General features: G+C 39.7%; 1 protein-coding gene across 2 annotated transcripts in view; it reads left to right on the forward strand.

The window, feature by feature from the left end:
- atp8a2 (ATPase phospholipid transporting 8A2) overlaps positions 1-18,947 on the forward strand; it is a 419,615-nt gene that overhangs the window by 152,067 nt on the left and 248,601 nt on the right. For both annotated transcript variants that reach the window (XM_059964171.1, XM_059964170.1), the window contains 7 exons: positions 73-161; positions 849-893; positions 5,301-5,373; positions 8,732-8,837; positions 13,504-13,586; positions 15,160-15,209; positions 15,924-15,993. In XM_059964171.1, coding sequence (XP_059820154.1) covers positions 73-161; positions 849-893; positions 5,301-5,373; positions 8,732-8,837; positions 13,504-13,586; positions 15,160-15,209; positions 15,924-15,993 — 516 coding nt within the window. The remainder of the gene's footprint in view (positions 1-72; positions 162-848; positions 894-5,300; positions 5,374-8,731; positions 8,838-13,503; positions 13,587-15,159; positions 15,210-15,923; positions 15,994-18,947) is intronic.

The raw sequence follows: 18,947 nt of genomic DNA on the forward strand, positions 1-18,947 counted from the left end.
CACAACAAAAGGTGAAACACCTTGTGTAATTTTAAATAACTAGATTTAATTGTTTTTAATTTTCTCTTCCAGGTAAAATACTTATTTTCAGATAAAACTGGTACATTAACTTGCAACGTCATGGCATTTAAGAAATGTTCCATTGCTGGAACTGCATATGGGTAAGCACATAACTGAGTAGTCTAGATAGCTGCTTAATTTTAGACTTTGATTTATAATTAATTATTGTGGAAAAAGGAAAGCAAGTCCCGGATGTGGAAAAGGAAAGCAATGATAAAGTATGCCATTATGGTTCACAAATTTTTCCACGTCGTAGAAAGGGTGTTTGGAAAATGCCTTGCTCATTTGCTGCCTTACACAATCATTATTACTAGTCACTGATGTCAATGAAAAAGAAGCGCACCCTCCTCAATGCCCACAATGCAACTAACTTCAAAATAACAAAACAATATCGTGATCTGGAAAGTGCTCAATTTAAAATGTATTGTTTGGAGAAATAAGAAAATTTAGTTATGGTATTGGGAAATAATGAAATATTTTGGAGTTTATACAGGTTGGTAATATTGAAGGTCTGTAGACCATAATGGTATTCCCATCATAATATGAAAATGGGATATTCTTTAATGTGAGAGAAAATACATTAGGGAAAAGTTAGCTCTCTGTCGCTTTTATTTTCTGATTTGTTTAATTGTCTTTACTTTTCGGCTAGCTAAAGATACTTGGAATCTTTTTGTGAGCGAGAGGCCACTTAATATAACTAATTATTTCCCTTGTGAATGTATTGTAGCTGTTTACTTAAGCTTCTGGAGTTTGTATTTTAAATTTAAAATGGGATTCTTTTTACTCAGTCACATCATGGATTCTGATGCAGAACGGTCTTCAGATGACTTGGGGTAAGAGATTTTTGTTTAGTAACCTCTCTGCGAATGTAAGAATTTTATTTCTATGTGTGTATAGTAGTTCTCAAATTGTAGCTGTATTTACCACAGTAAAAGGAATTTTGTTGTACATTCAACCTGCAGAAGTTGAAGATTTTTTGTATGCTGAACACCTATTAATGGCATCATGTTAACTATTAAGCTGTAATGTACAAGTAGGTTATACTTAGAGTAAACCCTAATCCTAATGGAGGATTCACAGAGCTCAATGTTGCTTACTTAGCAATCTGCCTAATCGATAAAAGGCAATTTAAAATAGTTTTTATGGTATTAAAATCTCTCCCACCACTGCTTTTGGAATTTTCTTCATCCTTTATGTGTGGAGATTATGTTCCTTCCCAGGATCTCCCTCAGACACAGCATTCTCCCCCATCGGGCATCTATTTGCACCAGAAAATTTTGGATCACTATAAGGGTTGACCACTTGCCAAAGCATATTCTAGGAAATTAAATGCCCAGCAATGTGCTGAGGGACCAGTAATGAGTTTTGTTTGCCAAGATGTGGCTCATTAGATGTCTCATAGATCTTAATAGGTTTTTGACAAACTGGCAGTCTTCATTCTGAGAATGAAGATACCAGCAGTTACATTGATGACCACAGGCGGAGGCTTTGAAGATCCGGACCATTCTGTAACTTGATGTTCTAGCTTATCTAGCATCCTACTGCAATTGGATTGATGATTTTTTTTAGGGTCTTGAAGGTAGTACTGTAAGTTTGGAAATGCATAATTGGTTAGGATGCTGCTCAGCGGTGTAAAAACACTGGCAATTTCCCAACATTGTCAACCATTGTCCAAGTATGTTGTATTTACAAAAATCAGGGTAACTCCAATATTAATTATCTATTACCACTTTCCATCAAAGTGATGGAAATTATCATTGACAGTAGTATCATGTAGCACCTACTTCCCAATATTACTTATTGGTGCTCAGTTTGGATTTTATCAGTTCCTCTTGGCTCCAGACCTCTTTTGAAACTCGGTTCAAATATGGATGGAAGTCATGAGTTCCAGAGGTAAGTTGAGAATGACTCAACTGACCCCAGGACAACATTTGAGCATTAAAGCCAGTCAATGAGAATGTGGAGGAGAGGTCAGGTGAATAAATCACTTCACTTGCATGACTAGCACAAAGGGTAATAAACTTTTCAATTAACTCATTAAAGGGAGTGTCAGATTTGGGCCCATTCTTAAAGGAAGAATGGGAAATTGGACCCTACTTTGAATGGAATGCTGGAAACTGGTCCTGCTGAGTTTAAAGGCAGAGGGTAACATATGCTGGTGAGCTAGATGCTGAACCATTGGGATTTATGAACATTGTAGTTCTACTGTATTTGGAAGAATGAAAAATCAAATGCTGGTGTTTGGACAACAATTTTCTATCTCTTAGCTCACAACATACAAGAATTTTGTGAATTATGCAGTCATAAATCATGGATATAGTTGAGCCAATAGACTATCCTTGGGACATTCAATTGTTTATATTTACCTTAATGAAGAGGAAAGTTTCCAAAGATATAAAATAGGTGGAAGGGTAGGTAGTGATAATATCATGTTTCTGCAAGAGGATATAGATAGAATCAGAGTCATACAGCATGGAAATAGGTCCTTTGGCCCAGCAAGTTTTGATACCAACAACCACCGGGTTAGACTAATCCTACAAGAATCCTATTTATTTTTATTCTCCCTCCATTCTCATCAACTCCCTAATGTGCTCCTCTTTCATCCCCTGCCCCATGTTCTACCACTCAGCTACATATTCTGGGCAATTTACCTTGGACGTTAACCTACCAACTTGCATCCATTTGGGAGCACCTGGAGGAAGTTCACACAGTCACAGGGGAAATATGCAAAGTCCACACACACAGCACCTGAGATCAGGGTTGAACTTAGATCTCTGGTGCTGTGGGGAGCTGAGCCACTGGGCTACCCCAGATATATCTAGGATTATTATCACTAACGTGTCATGAAACTTGCTGTTTTGTGGCAGCAGTACAATGAAAGACATAATACTGTAAGTTACAATACTAAATAGTGCAAAAGAAAAATAACAAGGAAGTGTTATGAACCATTCAGAAATCTGATGAGGAGGACAGGGACTGTTGCTAAAGCATTGAGTATGGTTATTCAGGTTGCTGCACCTCCTCCCCAATGGTGGTAAAGTGAAGAGGGCATATCCCTGGTGGTGAAGGTCCTTAATGGATACTGTCTCCTTGAGGCACCGTATCTCGAAGATACCCTCAGCAGTGGGGAGGGTGTGGCTGTGATGGCACTGGCTGAGTCTACAATCCTTTTCACTTTCTTGCAATCCTGCACGTTGGAACCTCTATAACCAGACAATGATGCAACCAGTCAGAGCACTGTCCATGGTACATCTGTAGACATTTGCAAGAGGTTTTGATGACATTTAGATCTTCTCAGACTCCAAATGAAGTCGAGCCACCGGCATACTGCCATGTGATTACATCAATGTGTTGGCTGCAAGGTAGATCTGCAATGTCATGAAACAGCACACCTTGATGCCTTCCCTATCATTGCAGGAGATTTCACTCAGGCCAACTTGAAGTCTTTGAACAATTGCCTCTAACATTTTACCTGTGGAACCCGAGGAGTCAACATACTTGACCACCATTATACCACATCAAGAATGCTTACCGTGCTACCCCATGTCTACACTTCAGAAAGTCTGATCATCTAGCTGCACATTTATTCCCAGTGTATAGTTGGAGAAAGAAAGTTTTGTCATGGGAAGCAGAGGAATGGTTACAGGACTGCTTTGTGTTGTTGAATAGAACAATATTCAGGGATTCATCTTTGAATCTGAATGGATACTCCACAATTGTCATTGACTCGGTCAAGACCAGCGTGGATGAGTGTGTGCCTCTGAGAATGTACTGGACATACCCAAATCAAAAGCCGTGGAGATTTGTGATTGCTAGATCAGCAGCATTCAGGACTGTTGATCCAGAACTTTACAAGAAGTCCACCTCTACAGTGGATGCAATCTCACTGGCTCTCTGTGCAAACTTGGGTCATCTGGCAATAGTAATACCTACGTCAAGTTGCTATTTATTAACTACAGCTCAGCGTTCAATACAATCATACCCTCAGTTCTAATCAACAAGTTCCAAAACCTGGGCCTCAGCACCTCCCTCTGAAAATTTAGATCCTTGAGTTCCTCATCAGTGGAGCATGGTCAATAGTATCAGAAATAACATCTCCTCCTCACTGACATTCAGCACTGGCACACATCAAGTATGTGTGGTTAGCCCTCTGCTCTACTGTCTCAACACCCACAGCTATGTGGCTAGGAATAACTCAAAGTCTTCTATAGATTTTCCAATGACACAACTATTGTTGGCAGAATTTCAGATGGTGATGAGGCATACAGGGTTGACATAGATCAGCTGGTTGAGTGGTGCAGCAACAACAAACTTGCATTCAACGTCAATAAGGTCAGGGAATAGATTGTTGATGTGAGGGAACACGCCCCAGTCCTCATCGAGGGATCAGCAGTGGAAAAGGTGAACAGTTTCATGTTCCTAGAGGTCAAAATCTCTGAAGATCTGTTCTGGGCCCAACATGTTGATACAATTACAAAGAAAGCACAGCTATGACTATATCGCATTAAGAGTTTGAGGAGACTTAAACTAGCAAATTCCTACAGCCAACTCCATCATAACCACTAGCCTCCCCAGAATTGAAGACCCCTTCAACAACGATGCCTGAAAAAAGTGGAATCCATCATTAAGGACTCTTATCCCCTAGAACATGCCCTCTTCTCATTGCTACCATCAAAGAGGAGGTATAGGCGCCTGAAGAGACACTCAACAGCTTCTTCACCTGCACCATCAGATTTTGAATGGACAATTAATCCACATTCACTATCTCACTATTTCTTGTATGTTCTGTTTTTGCACTACTTGTTTAACTTAATTTTATATTTCTTATTGTCATGTAGAGATTTTTATTATTATCACATGTTTAAAAAGTACTACTGCTGCAAAACAAGAGGTTTCAGGACATATGCCAGTGATGTTAATTCTGAATCTGATTCTTTAATTTGCTTTTGTTAACTGATCAAGCATCCAGTGAGGCAACTAGCTACCATCTATTTGAGGATAATTAATAATGTGCAGCAAATACTGATTTTGATGATGCCCAAGTTTTGAATGATGCAGGTATTGTGGACTAAGATGGTAAAAGATCAAAAGTTATTTCCATGACAGGCAAACTTGAGCTTTTAATATTCATTATGGTAATAGAGTTAGATTGGAGGAAGAATGAAATGGAGGGAACAGTATTAAATTTTGTAAGTAAGAAAAATATGTTAAATAATATTTTCCATATTTTTGATTTGCAGACACATGCTTACGTCCAAGGAATCAGCTGAATTTGATGATCCAACATTAATAGATAACATCGTCAATGGGCATGTGAGTTTTTGTTATTCTATGTCTTGAGGTGTATTTATGCAATAATTTAATCTGATCCCGAGAAGCCTTCTCAAGTATTTGCTCTAAAATGAATAATGTAAAACTGCACTATGGGTTGGTATGTTAATAATAAAAGTGGGATATAATGATTAAATAATTGGATTTTACAAAATAGCGTGTTAAGATCAGAGAGTTCTCTGGGCTCAGCCATTTGATCACTCCTGAATTATTGGTATTTGAGTACTTTGATTAACATTTGAAGATCCCTTTGTTGTTGAAGGGAAATTATCTTCTTGAGACAGTTTGTATTTAATGTTACTCTACATTTTATGTAGAATATACTTAATATTTTCAAATAACTTGACTTTATTTTGAAAATTTATCATTAAGTACTTTTCATTTAGTATTAGTAGAACGGGGATTATGAGGCCATTTGTCTTGGGTACTAAAGTATTTCCTCTGAGGTGATGTGGAAAAATTCTATGTTCAATAGTAATTTTGATTGGTGTCCAGAACTTATTACACAACTACCCTGCACTTGCAAAGTGGGTTGACATATGGTAGAGTTCCATTGCCGCACTAGATTAGGTAAAAGTTTATTGCTGCATCATGAAATTGCCCGACTGCAGAAATGGAATCAGATTTATTATCACTGATTTTAATGCGGGGAGTTTATTGTTTGTGGCAGCAGTACAGTACAAAGGCATAAGATTACTATAAAGTACAAAAATAAATAGTACAAAATAAAAGAATAACAAGCTAGTGTTCATGGATCATTCAGAAGCTCAATGGCAGAGAGGAAGAAGCTATCTCTGAACCATTGGATGTGTCTTCAGCCCCTTATCAACTCCTTCATGGAAGTAATGAGAAGGGGATGTGTACCAGGTGGTTGGTGGTCCTTAATGATGGATGCCATCCTCTTGAAGCACTTCTCAAAGATGTCCTTAATCTTGGTAAGGGTTATGCTTGTGACAGAGCTGGCAGAGTCAACAACTCTGCAGAATCTTGTGATGGAGCCAGTCAGATTACTCTTCACTGTACATCAGTAGAAACTTGTAAGTGTATTTAATGAGCTACTGATCTCCTCAAAATATGCTTGATTTCTTGGATAGAGCCTGGGCCTGCTTGATGGTTCACTTCATATTGCTCTGATAGTGCTATGTTTGAAGAACGTTGAGTTAATCTTTTTCCTGTCAACACCACATTAGTAATCCAACTTGCATGGACTTGATAAAAACTTGCACACACCTAATGTGTTCTAAAATCTATACCTTGTTCAGTGTGATCATAAGTGAGAAATATATTATATTTATTACAGTCAGGTTCTCAAGGATAGGTTCTTACTTTCTCTTGAACATTCCTGTTTGTGTTTTATTCTCTAGCTGAAAAACATACACCACCAAATATTGCACCATTTAATGCATGGCAAGAAAGTTCAGACAAAGGCAAAAAGCTTTTGCAGGAATGGGACAATGAGTTTAGTAACATGATGTCAAGACACCAACCTTTCCCTCAGTATCAGCAAAATGAAAGAACTCAGAAAGGAAGATGGTTCACATGCTCCAGACTTCTGGGGTTGAGAAAGAATACTCTGAACATCACCAATACCCTGTCCTGGTCCGACCACATACATGCCATGGCCAAGAAAGCTCACCAAAACCTCCAAGTCCTCGAGATGACTGAAGAAATTTAGTGTATATCCCCGTTGACCATTAAACAATTTTTATTAATAAAGTATAGAAAGCATCCTATCCAGATGCATCACAGGTTGGTATGGTAAATGCTCTGTCTGTGACACAGCCTAACACATTATGGAAACTAGCCTCACCTCTTTGGATTCTGTGTATACTTCCTGCTGCCTCAGTAAAACAGCAGTATAATCAAATACCCTCCCACCCCACTCATTCTCACTTCCTTTTTCTTTTTGGTAGAAGATACAAAAGGCTGAAAGCACGCACCACCAGGCTCATGGACAGCTTGTACCCTCTGCTGTAATATTCTTGAGTGGTTCCCTAGTATAATAAGATAAACTCAACCTCACAATCTATGTTGTTATGATTTTGCACTTTATTGCCTATCTGGACTACACTTGCTCTGTAGCTGTTGCATTTTATTCTGAATCCTGTTATTGTTATACCTTGTACTGTCTTAATTCAATGTGCAAAAAGTTGATCCATGTGAACTATATGCAAGAGAAGCTTTTCACTGTACCTTGTACATGTGGCAATAATAAACCAATTCCATTTTCATTTCTATACTGTGCTGTTTAGTTATATAGAACCAAGCAGTTAATATCCATTGCCTGTGTTGATGGCCAAATGTGAATCTATTTCAATAGTTTGCGCTTCTGCATTGCACTCTGTCTTTGTAATCCTCAGATCCTCTATTCACATGGTTAAGGTCGAACTCCATAATGTTTTCCCAAACGCATAGTAGGACTCCCATAATCTGCTGTCTAACTATTTAGAAATCTTAATAGTTCGGGATCTAGTCCAGCAGGGGATGTTTTCCACAGACCCATCCTGCTCACTGTGCCTTTTCTCCCTTGCCCCTTTTAAGTTTTCCAAGTTCGTTGGAAAATTTATTATAATATTGAATAATATATCAAAGTGAATTAAAATTTGTGATAGCATATTAATATGAATTTCATTCAATAGTCTAGTAAAGTTGCAGGTCCAGCATGACCAAAGTCCCCAGCATGCCAGATTATTGGGATTTTATAACATACTTACCTATGAGTTGAAGAATCAATTGTTATCTCTATAAACTTGATTGGCTGGCTACAGACCACTTATCACATGGCTCCCTGCAGTGTACTTTACTGATAGAGACAGCTGCAGCTTGTGATTTCACAATCTAACAGTGATCATAACTCTCAATCAATTGAATAGAAGTGCTTTATTAGTTAACCTTTATTTGACATTTGTGTTTGTTAGTGCTTGTTAATGTCTTCAGAACGTTATAGAACACATTCATGTTGATTGGAGAAAGTAATACTATTCACTATTTTCTTCTAGCTGAAAGGCAATCTGAGTACCTATCACTGAAAGATAATGAGACCCTAGTGTATTTCTGATAAAGACAATCATCACACTTCATCTCATTATTGCTAGCAGGGAGAAGGTACAGGAGCCTAAAGGTGTTCCCTCAACATTTTAGGAACAGTTTTTTTTCCCTTCAGCCATCAGATTTTGTGAACGTGAACATGGCCCGTACTGTACTGCTACCACAAAACAACACATTTCACTGTTTGTGTCAGTCATATTAAACCTGATTATGTTTCTGTTACCTCATTTGTAAAGTACTTAATATCTGTTACCATTACCATCTCATTTCCACACTCTGTGCTTCCTTTCAGCCAACTGCCAATGAAATCCAGGAATTTCTCATTATGATGGCAATTTGCCATACAGTTGTTCCTGAAACGGACGGCAATGATGTTAAGTACCAGGGCTCATCACCAGGTAAGATGACTTCAAAGCAATTGTAGAATTGGGATTAAGCTCATATATACATTTCTTAAGCACCAGATTCTTTTCTCACAGACATAAGATCTGTCATTTGGACTGAACTTGGATTTGGAGTATTTGATTCTTACTGGGCAAGAATTGCTGAGAAACAAGCAACCATTATCACATCAGCTGCAGAAAATAGTCCTTACATTTGTGCATTCATTGATTATTAGATTTATCTTAAATCCTGATATATTGGTTGCATATATAATTTATGACATTTGAGATAATTTTCATGTGTGAAAAGCCTGTTGAAACCATCAATTCAGTTGAATGTAATGTTTGCCTGGATCTTATGTATAAACTTAAACATTTGGTGATATATTTTCCAGGTAAGTAGATCTGTTCAAATTGCAAATTAAAAAGAGGATGGGCTCAAAGGATTGCTATTTCTCAGTAATTTGTTGCTCTGACAAATCTTTGTCAGTTGATTGTGAGGCATAATATCCAAGTTGAGAATACTGATGTTTATCATTCATTTGGGCACCAGTGCAAACACAACAGTGGCTGAATATTGATGCCTATATAGAAAAAGGCATTGACATAAGTTGTATCTATTTTAATTTAATTCTCCATCATTGGTTATTACATTACAGACCATGTGTGCTCATGGTAAAGCATCCACCTTTGTAATTTGTATTAATTGATAGGTTGTGTGGTTGGGGTGAGGGGGGCTGTTATCATCGTCAATCCTGGCCTCCAGTGTTGAGTTTGCACATTATCCCTGTGACTCAGGTGCTCTGGTTTCTTCCTGTATCCTGATGATGTACTAGTTAGTAGGTTAATTGGCTGATGTAAATTACTCTCTACGTGCATGGCCAAATAATCAGGACTATGAAAAAGGATAGGCTACAGGAACAAAAGTGGAGATGGGAGGAGAATGGGATTAATGGACTGCTCTAAGAACCATTGTAGACTGATAAATTGAATGGCCTCATAACTCGTAAGGTAATAAAAATTGAATAAATAAAATAAAAAATTAATGTGTAATTACTTTGTGTGATGTTTGGCTGGTTCTTTTAAGAGCTTGTCCTGCTTGCAGGAGAATTGGATGTGGACTAAAAAAATCCAAAGTTAAGGCAAAAAGAATGGAAAATAAAATACTTAGTGGAAATGTGGAGAACTCTAACAAAAACTCGCAACTGAAATATTATGTTATTAGGGCTGGAGGGTCTCCGGCTAATGCTGCAGCAGGGAAGGATGGTCAGGAAATGATCAGTGAATTTTGTAGGCTGGACCAGAATCTTGCAATAGAAATAGGAAAATAAAATATGATACATTACAAAGCTATGTAGTTTTGAAGGAGTATCAAAAAATATTATGGGCAGCAGAAGTTTGGGTTTGGCTAGGTGATGCACCATCAATAACTCTCTCTGAGACATGAAGGCGAGATATCAGCTTTTATTGACTGGAAGAAAGAACAAGCAGTGAGTGACCACCATACTACATCCTGGAGACTGAGGTCCGGGCTCAGGCCTTGATCGCCTTTATACAGGGGTCGGTGGGAGGAGCCACAGGAGCAGTCTGCAGGGGGGCGTGTCCAGACAGGTATAAGTAGTTCACCACACTAGGTAATGAAGAATGGATTATAATCATCACACCAGAGGAAGAAAGAACTGCATTTTGTAGAGACTCTTCTGATCAGAGCTTGCCCAAAACTTGATGGTAAATATTTCCACATTGAATTGATCCTCTCTGAAAATTAACAAAGTGTTTCCATTATTTTTCATGTGTCTGCCACAAGTGATTTCTATGCAAATCAGACTTAGGATGATATGATTCCCCATGCAATGCTTCTGTTCTGCTTTTGCCACATTGCAGGTAAAATTAAAACTTGGGTGCAATCATAATGCAATGGTGCTAGTTCCTTCTGACTTGTTTGGCTTTGCTATCACAGCAGCTCCATATGAGTCGTCGTGTCTCCTTGCTATTTGCCAATACTTTCTAGGCCTTCTCTAAGAGCTGTAAGTGGAAGAAGCATGTAGGGAACAGATGCACTGTGGCCAGAGAATGGAAGTAAGTCAATTCTTCCTCCCTACTCTTCACCTTCCATCTGTCTGAATCCTTGGGGCCCACTGAGTGTTAGCCTGGGAGCAAAGACCACATCAGGCCTGGTTCAGTGTTAGTGCTCGCCACCCTGTTTGCAACACAACCCAGTCCGGCCTTGCAGGGTCACCTTACCTGATAGATTTTGCCATGGCTGCCAACTTTCTCTTATATAGATTGACTCTTATTTCTAATCTTCATTTACCTAAATTTCTCAGATACTAATAATGTTTTCAGCAGCAATTCTTGGTCAAGATGATTGGAAGTGCTGCTATGATTATGATGTTTCTTAGAGTGCACTAAAATTTCTAGGTTTATATGCATGGAACCATGGGATTGAGTTTAAGAGCCGAGAGGTAATGTTACAGCTATATAGGAGCCTGGTCAGACCCCACTTGGAGTACTGTGCTCAGTTCTGATCGCCTCACTACAGGAAGGATGTGGAAACTATCTAAAGGGTGCAGAAGAGATTTACAAGGATGTTGCCTGGAATGGGGAGTATGCCTTTTGAGAATAGGTTGAGTGAACTTGACCTTTTCTCCTTGGAGCGACAGAGGATGAGAGGTGACCTGATAGAGGTGTACAAGATGATGAAAGGAATTGATCACGTGGATAGACAGGCTTTTTCCCAGGGCTGAAATTGCTAACACAAGCGGGCACAGTTTTAAGGTGCTTGGAAGTAGGTACAGAGGAGATGTCAGGGATAAAATCTTTACACAGAGAGTGGTGAGTGTGTGGAATGGGCTGATGGTGGTGGAGGCGGATACAATAGGATCGTTTAGGAGACTCCTGGATAGGTACATGGAGCTTAGAAAAATAGAAGGCTATGGGTAACCCTAAGTAATTACTAAAGTAAGTACATGTTCAGCACAGCATTGTGGGCTGAAGGGCCTGTATTGCGCTGTTGGTTTTCTATGTTTCTAATATTGGAATTGTTTGGCACCCAAAAAGGCCCTTTGGCCCACAATATCTGTGCTGACCATGATGCCAGTCCAGCAAATCCCGTCTGCCTGCACATGGCCTATATCCCTCTATTCCCTGACCATGTGCCTGTCTAAATGCCTCTTAACAGTTGCTATTGTATCCACTACCTTTCTCAGTGCATTACAGGTACCTACCACTCTATGAAATAAAGAAATAGAGATTAACAATAACTTGATTCGTAAATCACCTTTAAACTTTCTCCCTCTCACCTTAAAGCTATGCTCTCCAATATTTGACATTCCATGTTGGGGGCGGGGGGAAACTGTTCTGATTTTCTACCCTATCTACACCCTCCCACCCTCATAATTTTATATACTTCTGTAATTTTGTCCCTCAGTTTCCAATGCTCAGAAAAAAACAGTCCAGGTTTGCTCAACCTCTGCTTATTATTGCTCTCAAAACCATACAACATTTTGGTAAACTTCTTTCGCACCCACTCTAAAGCTTTTACATCCCTCTTGTAAATTGACAACCAGAACTGCACATAGTTTTTCAAATGTGGGCTGACCGTAGCATCATATAACTGCAAAGTTACTTCCTGACATTTAGACTCAACACTGACTGTGTTGCTTCCTTATCACCTTATCTACTTGTGTGTTACCACTTTCAGAGAGCCATGGATTTACACCTAAGATCCCTCTGTATGTGATTGCTCCTTAGGGTCCTTCCATTTATTCTATACTTTCCTTTTGCAATTGACCTCCCAAAGTAAAACACCTCACACTTGTCTGGGTTAAACTCTGGTATTGTACATGAACAGTAGTATCTTGCTGTGATGCCGGCAAAAAGGGGCAGCCAGCTGGTGTATAGCAAACTGGAATGATCAGACAAACTTATTTTTGTGCTGATTGTGAGATAAATATCCATCAAGACTTCAGGGAATCTCTCTAGCTCTCTTTATATTCACCTGAAAGAGAACTAAGATAGTATGTCAAGTTATCTTCAAATCAAGGAATCCACAGAAGTTTCATCTTGGATTGTGCTTCAAGAACAGATCTGTAAAATGCTACCTTTTGTGTGGATGTCAGAATGCTATAAGAGGCAAGGCAGACACTAATGAGGATTAAAGTGAGGATATGGGTGAATTTGAAGTTGGGACTGAGGCAGGATATGTTTCACAGATGGAGGTCATGTGTCTGCTGATATCTGGAGGCAAATAGGGAAAGGATCTTGCCCATGATCTCTGTTATCCACAGAAACACTCTTTGTCCCTTCTCAATCCCAGGGATGTCCACCAGAAATTGTCAAGCCTAGGAATGAATCTGTTACGGCCAGAAAAGACAGAGGTGTATCATGTGGAGTTGCTGGGTAAGCAAGTCCTCACAAGCTCCAGAGGACTATCACATGAAGCAAAAGGCTGTATGTTTTGGAACTTTATTCTAATTCTGCCTGTAATGTTCTAAAAGCAGAAGGAGTATTGCATGGGAAATGACGTCAACCCAAATATGTCTTGTTCAGGATCTGCATCCATTTGACAAAGGTGCATTGCAGCTAGCAGTGACCAGTCACTAGATTGTGTTTTTTATTACATGAGGTAGTGGTCCTCCTATTTATTTGTGTAGTTGCTGACTGATGTAACTTTATGCAGATGAAAATTCATTGGTAAAAGCGGCAAAGAAGCTTGGATTTGTTTTCACTGCAAGAACGCCAGATTCTGTCGTTATAGATGTTGTGAGTAAACCTGTTTATCTTTACTTTTGGAGGTTGTGTAAAAGAGGAGGGTAGGGTAGTTGAAGGATAGAAGTAGTTTGATGGAACCATACCAGCAGTAGTTCGGTTTGATGCTGGTTGGACTTGTCTGCATTTATGTGCCTCTTAGTTATTTTTTGGGGCATTTTATTGTGGACATTGAAATGTTAATTGTGGAAAATCTTGATGACAATACTCAGTAGCCCTGAAAGGAACTCCATGTGTTCAATCATTTTTTAATGTAAGAAGTCTTGCATATGTGCAGAGCTGCAGTGTGACGCTAAACTTTATGACAGATGCTGTCACATTTTTCACAATGTTGCTGGATCCAACGTGCAGTCAACAGCAAAGCCCAGTCTTGGTGGAATTCCTCAGCATTATGCTGTTATGGAGAAGTGGCTCCACTCTCTGAGGCCACCTTACTAATGCCCCAGTGTAGGTGGATGTGTGCAGTCACAAAGATTAGGCAGTGATTCCAGGTAACCATTTTAAATACACCCAATGACTCGGCCTCCACAGCTGCCTGTGGCAATGAATTCCACCGATTCATCTCCCTCTGGCTGATGGGACTAGGTACATGGAGGGGGGGTGTATGGGGGTCTGTGTCCGGGTACAGATCGATGGGACTAGGTACATGGATGGGGGGGCGTATGGGAGTCTGTGTCCGGGTACAGATCGATGGGACTAGGTACATGGATGGGGGATATGGGGGTCTGTGTCCGGGTACAGATCGATGGGACTAGGTACATGGATGGGGGGTGTATGGGGGTCTGTATCTGGGTACAGATCAATGAGACTAGGTACATGGATGGGGGATATGGGGGTCTGTGTCCGGGTACAGATCGATGAGACTAGGTACATGGATGGGGGATATGGGGGTCTGTGTCCGGGTACAGATCGATGGGACTAGGTACATGGATGGGGGATATGGGGGTCTGTGTCCGGGTACAGATCGATGAGACTAGGTACATGGATGGGGGGGCGTATGGGAGTCTGTGTCCGGGTACAGATCGATGGGACTAGGTACATGGATGGGGGATATGGGGGTCTGTGTCCGGGTACAGATCGATGAGACTAGGTACATGGATGGGGGATATGGGGGTCTGTGTCCGGGTACAGATCGATGAGACTAGGTACATGGATGGGGGATATGGGGGTCTGTGTCTAGGTACAGATCGATGAGACTAGGTACATGGATGGGGGATATGGGGGTCTGTGTCCGGGTACAGATCGATGGGACTAGGTACATGGATGGGGGGTGTATGGGGGTCTGTATCTGGGTACAGATCGATGGGACTAGGTACATGGATGGGGGATATGGGGGTCTGTGTCCGGGTACAGATCGATGGGACTAGGTACATGGATGGGGGATATGTTCAGAATTTGCTTCTTTTTTCCAAAAAATATACTTTCTAGAACTATCCATGGAAAATGTTATTTTGTTTTGAAAATTCCTATTTTGAGTATGCATTATTTGCAGAGGGAAGTCAATGTAATCCATAAGTGCATGAGAGATAATCCAGATAAAATGATTGTTTTATTTCTTATTTGCCAGATGGGAAAAGAGCAGATATATGAGCTTTTGAATGTTCTGGAATTTTCCAGGTACTACTTCCATCATTTCATTCATTAAAATGTCCAGTCACAAAGCAAAAAAAAAATCATATGTGCCTTATGTCCTCTCTATTGCTTCTTTCCTATCCCACCTCCCTACCACTCTCTGTGCCCCCCCTCACCAGCATAATCCCCATTCTCTACCACCACCTTCTTCCCTCTTGCGTCTCTCCTTTCATACCTCAACTCTTCATCCTCCTGCTCTTTCTCTATTGCAGCTTGCCATCAGTCCTGTTGCATTCCTCCCTCCCTCTTCACATTCTCAGCCAGCCGCTCCTCTTGTCCTCCCTTTCCTGTCCTCCCCCACCCCACCTATCCTCTGTTCAAAATTATGATAGAGTATGTGTCTTGTAATCAGTAAAATTGTGCAGAGTTGAGGAAAATGTTCATTTTGTGTTCTGTTTAATTTTTTTGAAGGAAGTATTGGTTTGTTAAAGATGGTTTTATTTAAAACTGCAGATAAGTTTAATATGGTCCAGTTAATTGATTTAGATGCTTGAGTACAGATAACACCAGCTTGCTCAGAGTAAGCTCTGGTTGATGATGCGTAGTATGAAAATAAATAATTCCCTAAAAGCACTTTAACTTTGCAGTAGTAATCCACAGCAACTAGGTACATTAATATAAAAATAAAATGACATAGCTCAGCTGTTGTAATTTTTTATTATTCATAATCTTGTTGTGAATTTCCTTTCTGTCCAATAGCAACAGGAAGCGAATGTCAGTGATTGTTAGGATACCATCAGGGAATATCCGACTATACTGTAAAGGAGCAGTGAGTATCTACATAATGTTTTCACTCATGCACCAAATGGCACAAAATTTGAGTACACATATTTAGAAGTTTGTTTCAAAATATTTAATGTACAAAGATTTTAAGGGATTTGTGGCCAATTCAAATGCAGGACCTGAAGCCCATTTTATCAATGTTTTATGCGGATCCATTTGAATTCTAGATTTAATTGCGGTTTATGTTCAATGTAATGAACTAATCTGAAATATCAATCACTGCTTTGTAAGTAAATCCACTGAAGTTCAAAATGATCCTAGAAACTTGCTTATCTGTTTTATTATTTTGTGTATATTTTTAAGAAAGCAAGCCATCTCTGTTACTATTCATGCTGCCCTGCTCTGAATGTAAACAGGTGGGAGATGGAGAAGTTATGGTATAATGTATAGTTATGTATAATTCTGCCCACCATACTGTAGAAGGCGTACAGTTATACTGGAGAGGCTGAGAATATTTAATGTCTGTAATGGAGCATTTCAATTATGAAGCAAGACAGACTGCACTTGGAGTATTGTGAGCAGTTTTGGACCTCTAATCCAAGAAAAGATGTGCTGATGTTGGAGGGAGTCCACAGGAGGTTCATGAGACTGATTTTGGGAATAAAAGGGTTAATGTATGAGGAGCGTTTGATGACCATGGCTCTGTACCTACTGGAGTTTAGAAGAATGAAGGAGGAAATCTCTTTGAAATCTATTGAATATTGAAAGACGTAGATAGAGTGGATGTGGAGAGGATGTTTCCTATCATGGAGGAGTCTAGGACCAGAGGGTACAATCTCAGAATAGGGGAATGTCCATTTAGAATGGAGATGAGCAGGAATTTTTTTTAGTCAGAGGGTGGTGAATCTGTCGAACTTGCTGCCACAGACAGCTGTGGAAGCCAAGACATTGGGTATATTTAAAGTGAAAGCTAATAGGCTCTTGATTTACTTAGAGATACAGCTTGGAACTGGCCCTTCTGGCCCAACAGAACTACACCACCCAGCAACCTACCTTTTTTTAAAAAACCCTAGCCTAATCACAGAACAATAACCAATTAACCAACTATCCAGTACACATTTGGAATGTGAGAGGAAACCAGGGCACTCGAAGGACACCGACGCACACAAGGGAAAAACCTACAAACGTATTTACAGGGGTCGTCACAATTGAACTCCGAGTCAACTCCCTGAGCTGCAATAGCATCGCACCAACCGCAACGTTACTGTGGCATCTAACGGTAGTAAAGGCATCAAAGGTTACAGGAAGAAGGCAGAAGAATGGGATTGAGAGGGATAGTAGATCAGTGATGACAGAATGGTGAAGCAGACATGGTGGGCTGAATGGCCTAATTCTGCTTCTGTGTTAAATGGAAACATGCTGGCTTTGTTTTCCTTGAAATAGAGCAGATGGAGGGAGGACCTTAAAGAAATATACAAAATTGTGAGTGGCTTGGCTGGAGTTTTTTTCCCCCATAGCACAGGAATCTAAAACTAGAAGGCAGATGTTTAGCATAAAAGATGAGAGGCCCAAGTTGAGAGAAGAAAGAACATTTACATCAAGAGGAGTGTTAAATCTGAAACATACTGCCGGAAGCAGTTACACTTGCATTATTTAAGGAGTGTAGCCAGTCCCTGGGTTACTGTCCGTAAACTGGTGTTTTTTTTCCTATGTGGCAGAAACAAACAATTACAGTGAGAGTTGATTAACATGAACATTTATTCATTGCTTCCCTTCTAATGATACAGAATCAGAATGTCCTACATCTATTGGTTGGTTTTGATAGCCTCACGGTATCAGTAGATGTTACATTGTTTGATTAAATGATTTTACAAATATCAGAGAAAGAGCTTTGCCTTGCCAGTTTCCAAAGCAAATATCTTAAGTGTTCTCCCACTATGAGCTGACAGTTACATCCTTAAAACTCAATGTACCTGTTTAATTATTGATGGGAGGTTACTTATTGATAGATTTTTTTTCAAGACTAGCTTTCTGTTGAATTAACTAGCTGCAGCTACTCATAGAACTTAAAAGGTATTGCCCCCCCCCCAAGAAGTCGTCATGTTTTATTGTTTTACAACATTGAATCACAGTGGAATTAATTTGGCTTTTTTGACACTGATCAACAGAAAAAAAAACACTTTCATGTCAAAGTGAAAACAGATCTCCACAGAAGCCTGGGGTACATCCCGTCCAGTCACAGTGACTTATCCAACGATGTTTTCCAAAAGCTCCAGCACATCCTCTTCCTTAATATCTACATGCTCAAGTCATCCCTACAATCGCCAAGATCCTTTTTCCATAGTGAATACTGAAGCAAAGTATTCATTAAGTACCTCTGCCATCTCCTCTGGTTCCATACACACTTTTCCATTGTCACACTTGATTGGTCCTATTCTCTCAAATCTTATCCTCTTGCTCTTCACATACTTGTAGCATGCCTTGAGGTTTTTCTTAATCCTGTCTGCCAAGGCCTGCTAATTTCATTCTTAAGCTCCTTCCTGCTAGCCTTATAATCTTCTAGAATCCTATCATTACCTAGTTTTTTGAACCTTTTGTAAGCTTTTCTTCTTGACTAGATTTACAACAGCCTTTGTACACCATGGTTCCTGTATCCTACCATCCATTTCTGTCTCATTGGAATGTATCTACGCAGAACCCTATGCAAATATCTCCTGAACATTTGCCACATTTCTTCTATACATTGCCTTGAGAACATCTGTTTCCAATTTATGCTTCCAAGTTCCTGCCTGATAGCCTCATATTTCCCCTTACTCCAATTAAACACTTCCCTAACTTGTCTGTTCCTATCCCTCTCTAATGTTATGGTAAAGGAGATAAAATTGTGATAACTATCTCCCAAATGCTCTCCCACTGAGAGACCTGACACCTGACCAGGTTCATTTCCCCAATAACAGATCAAGTACAGCCTCTCCTCTTGTAGGCTTATCTACATATTGT

Source organism: Hypanus sabinus, chromosome 3 (assembly GCF_030144855.1).
Source record: "Hypanus sabinus isolate sHypSab1 chromosome 3, sHypSab1.hap1, whole genome shotgun sequence".
NCBI lineage: Eukaryota > Metazoa > Chordata > Chondrichthyes > Myliobatiformes > Dasyatidae > Hypanus > Hypanus sabinus.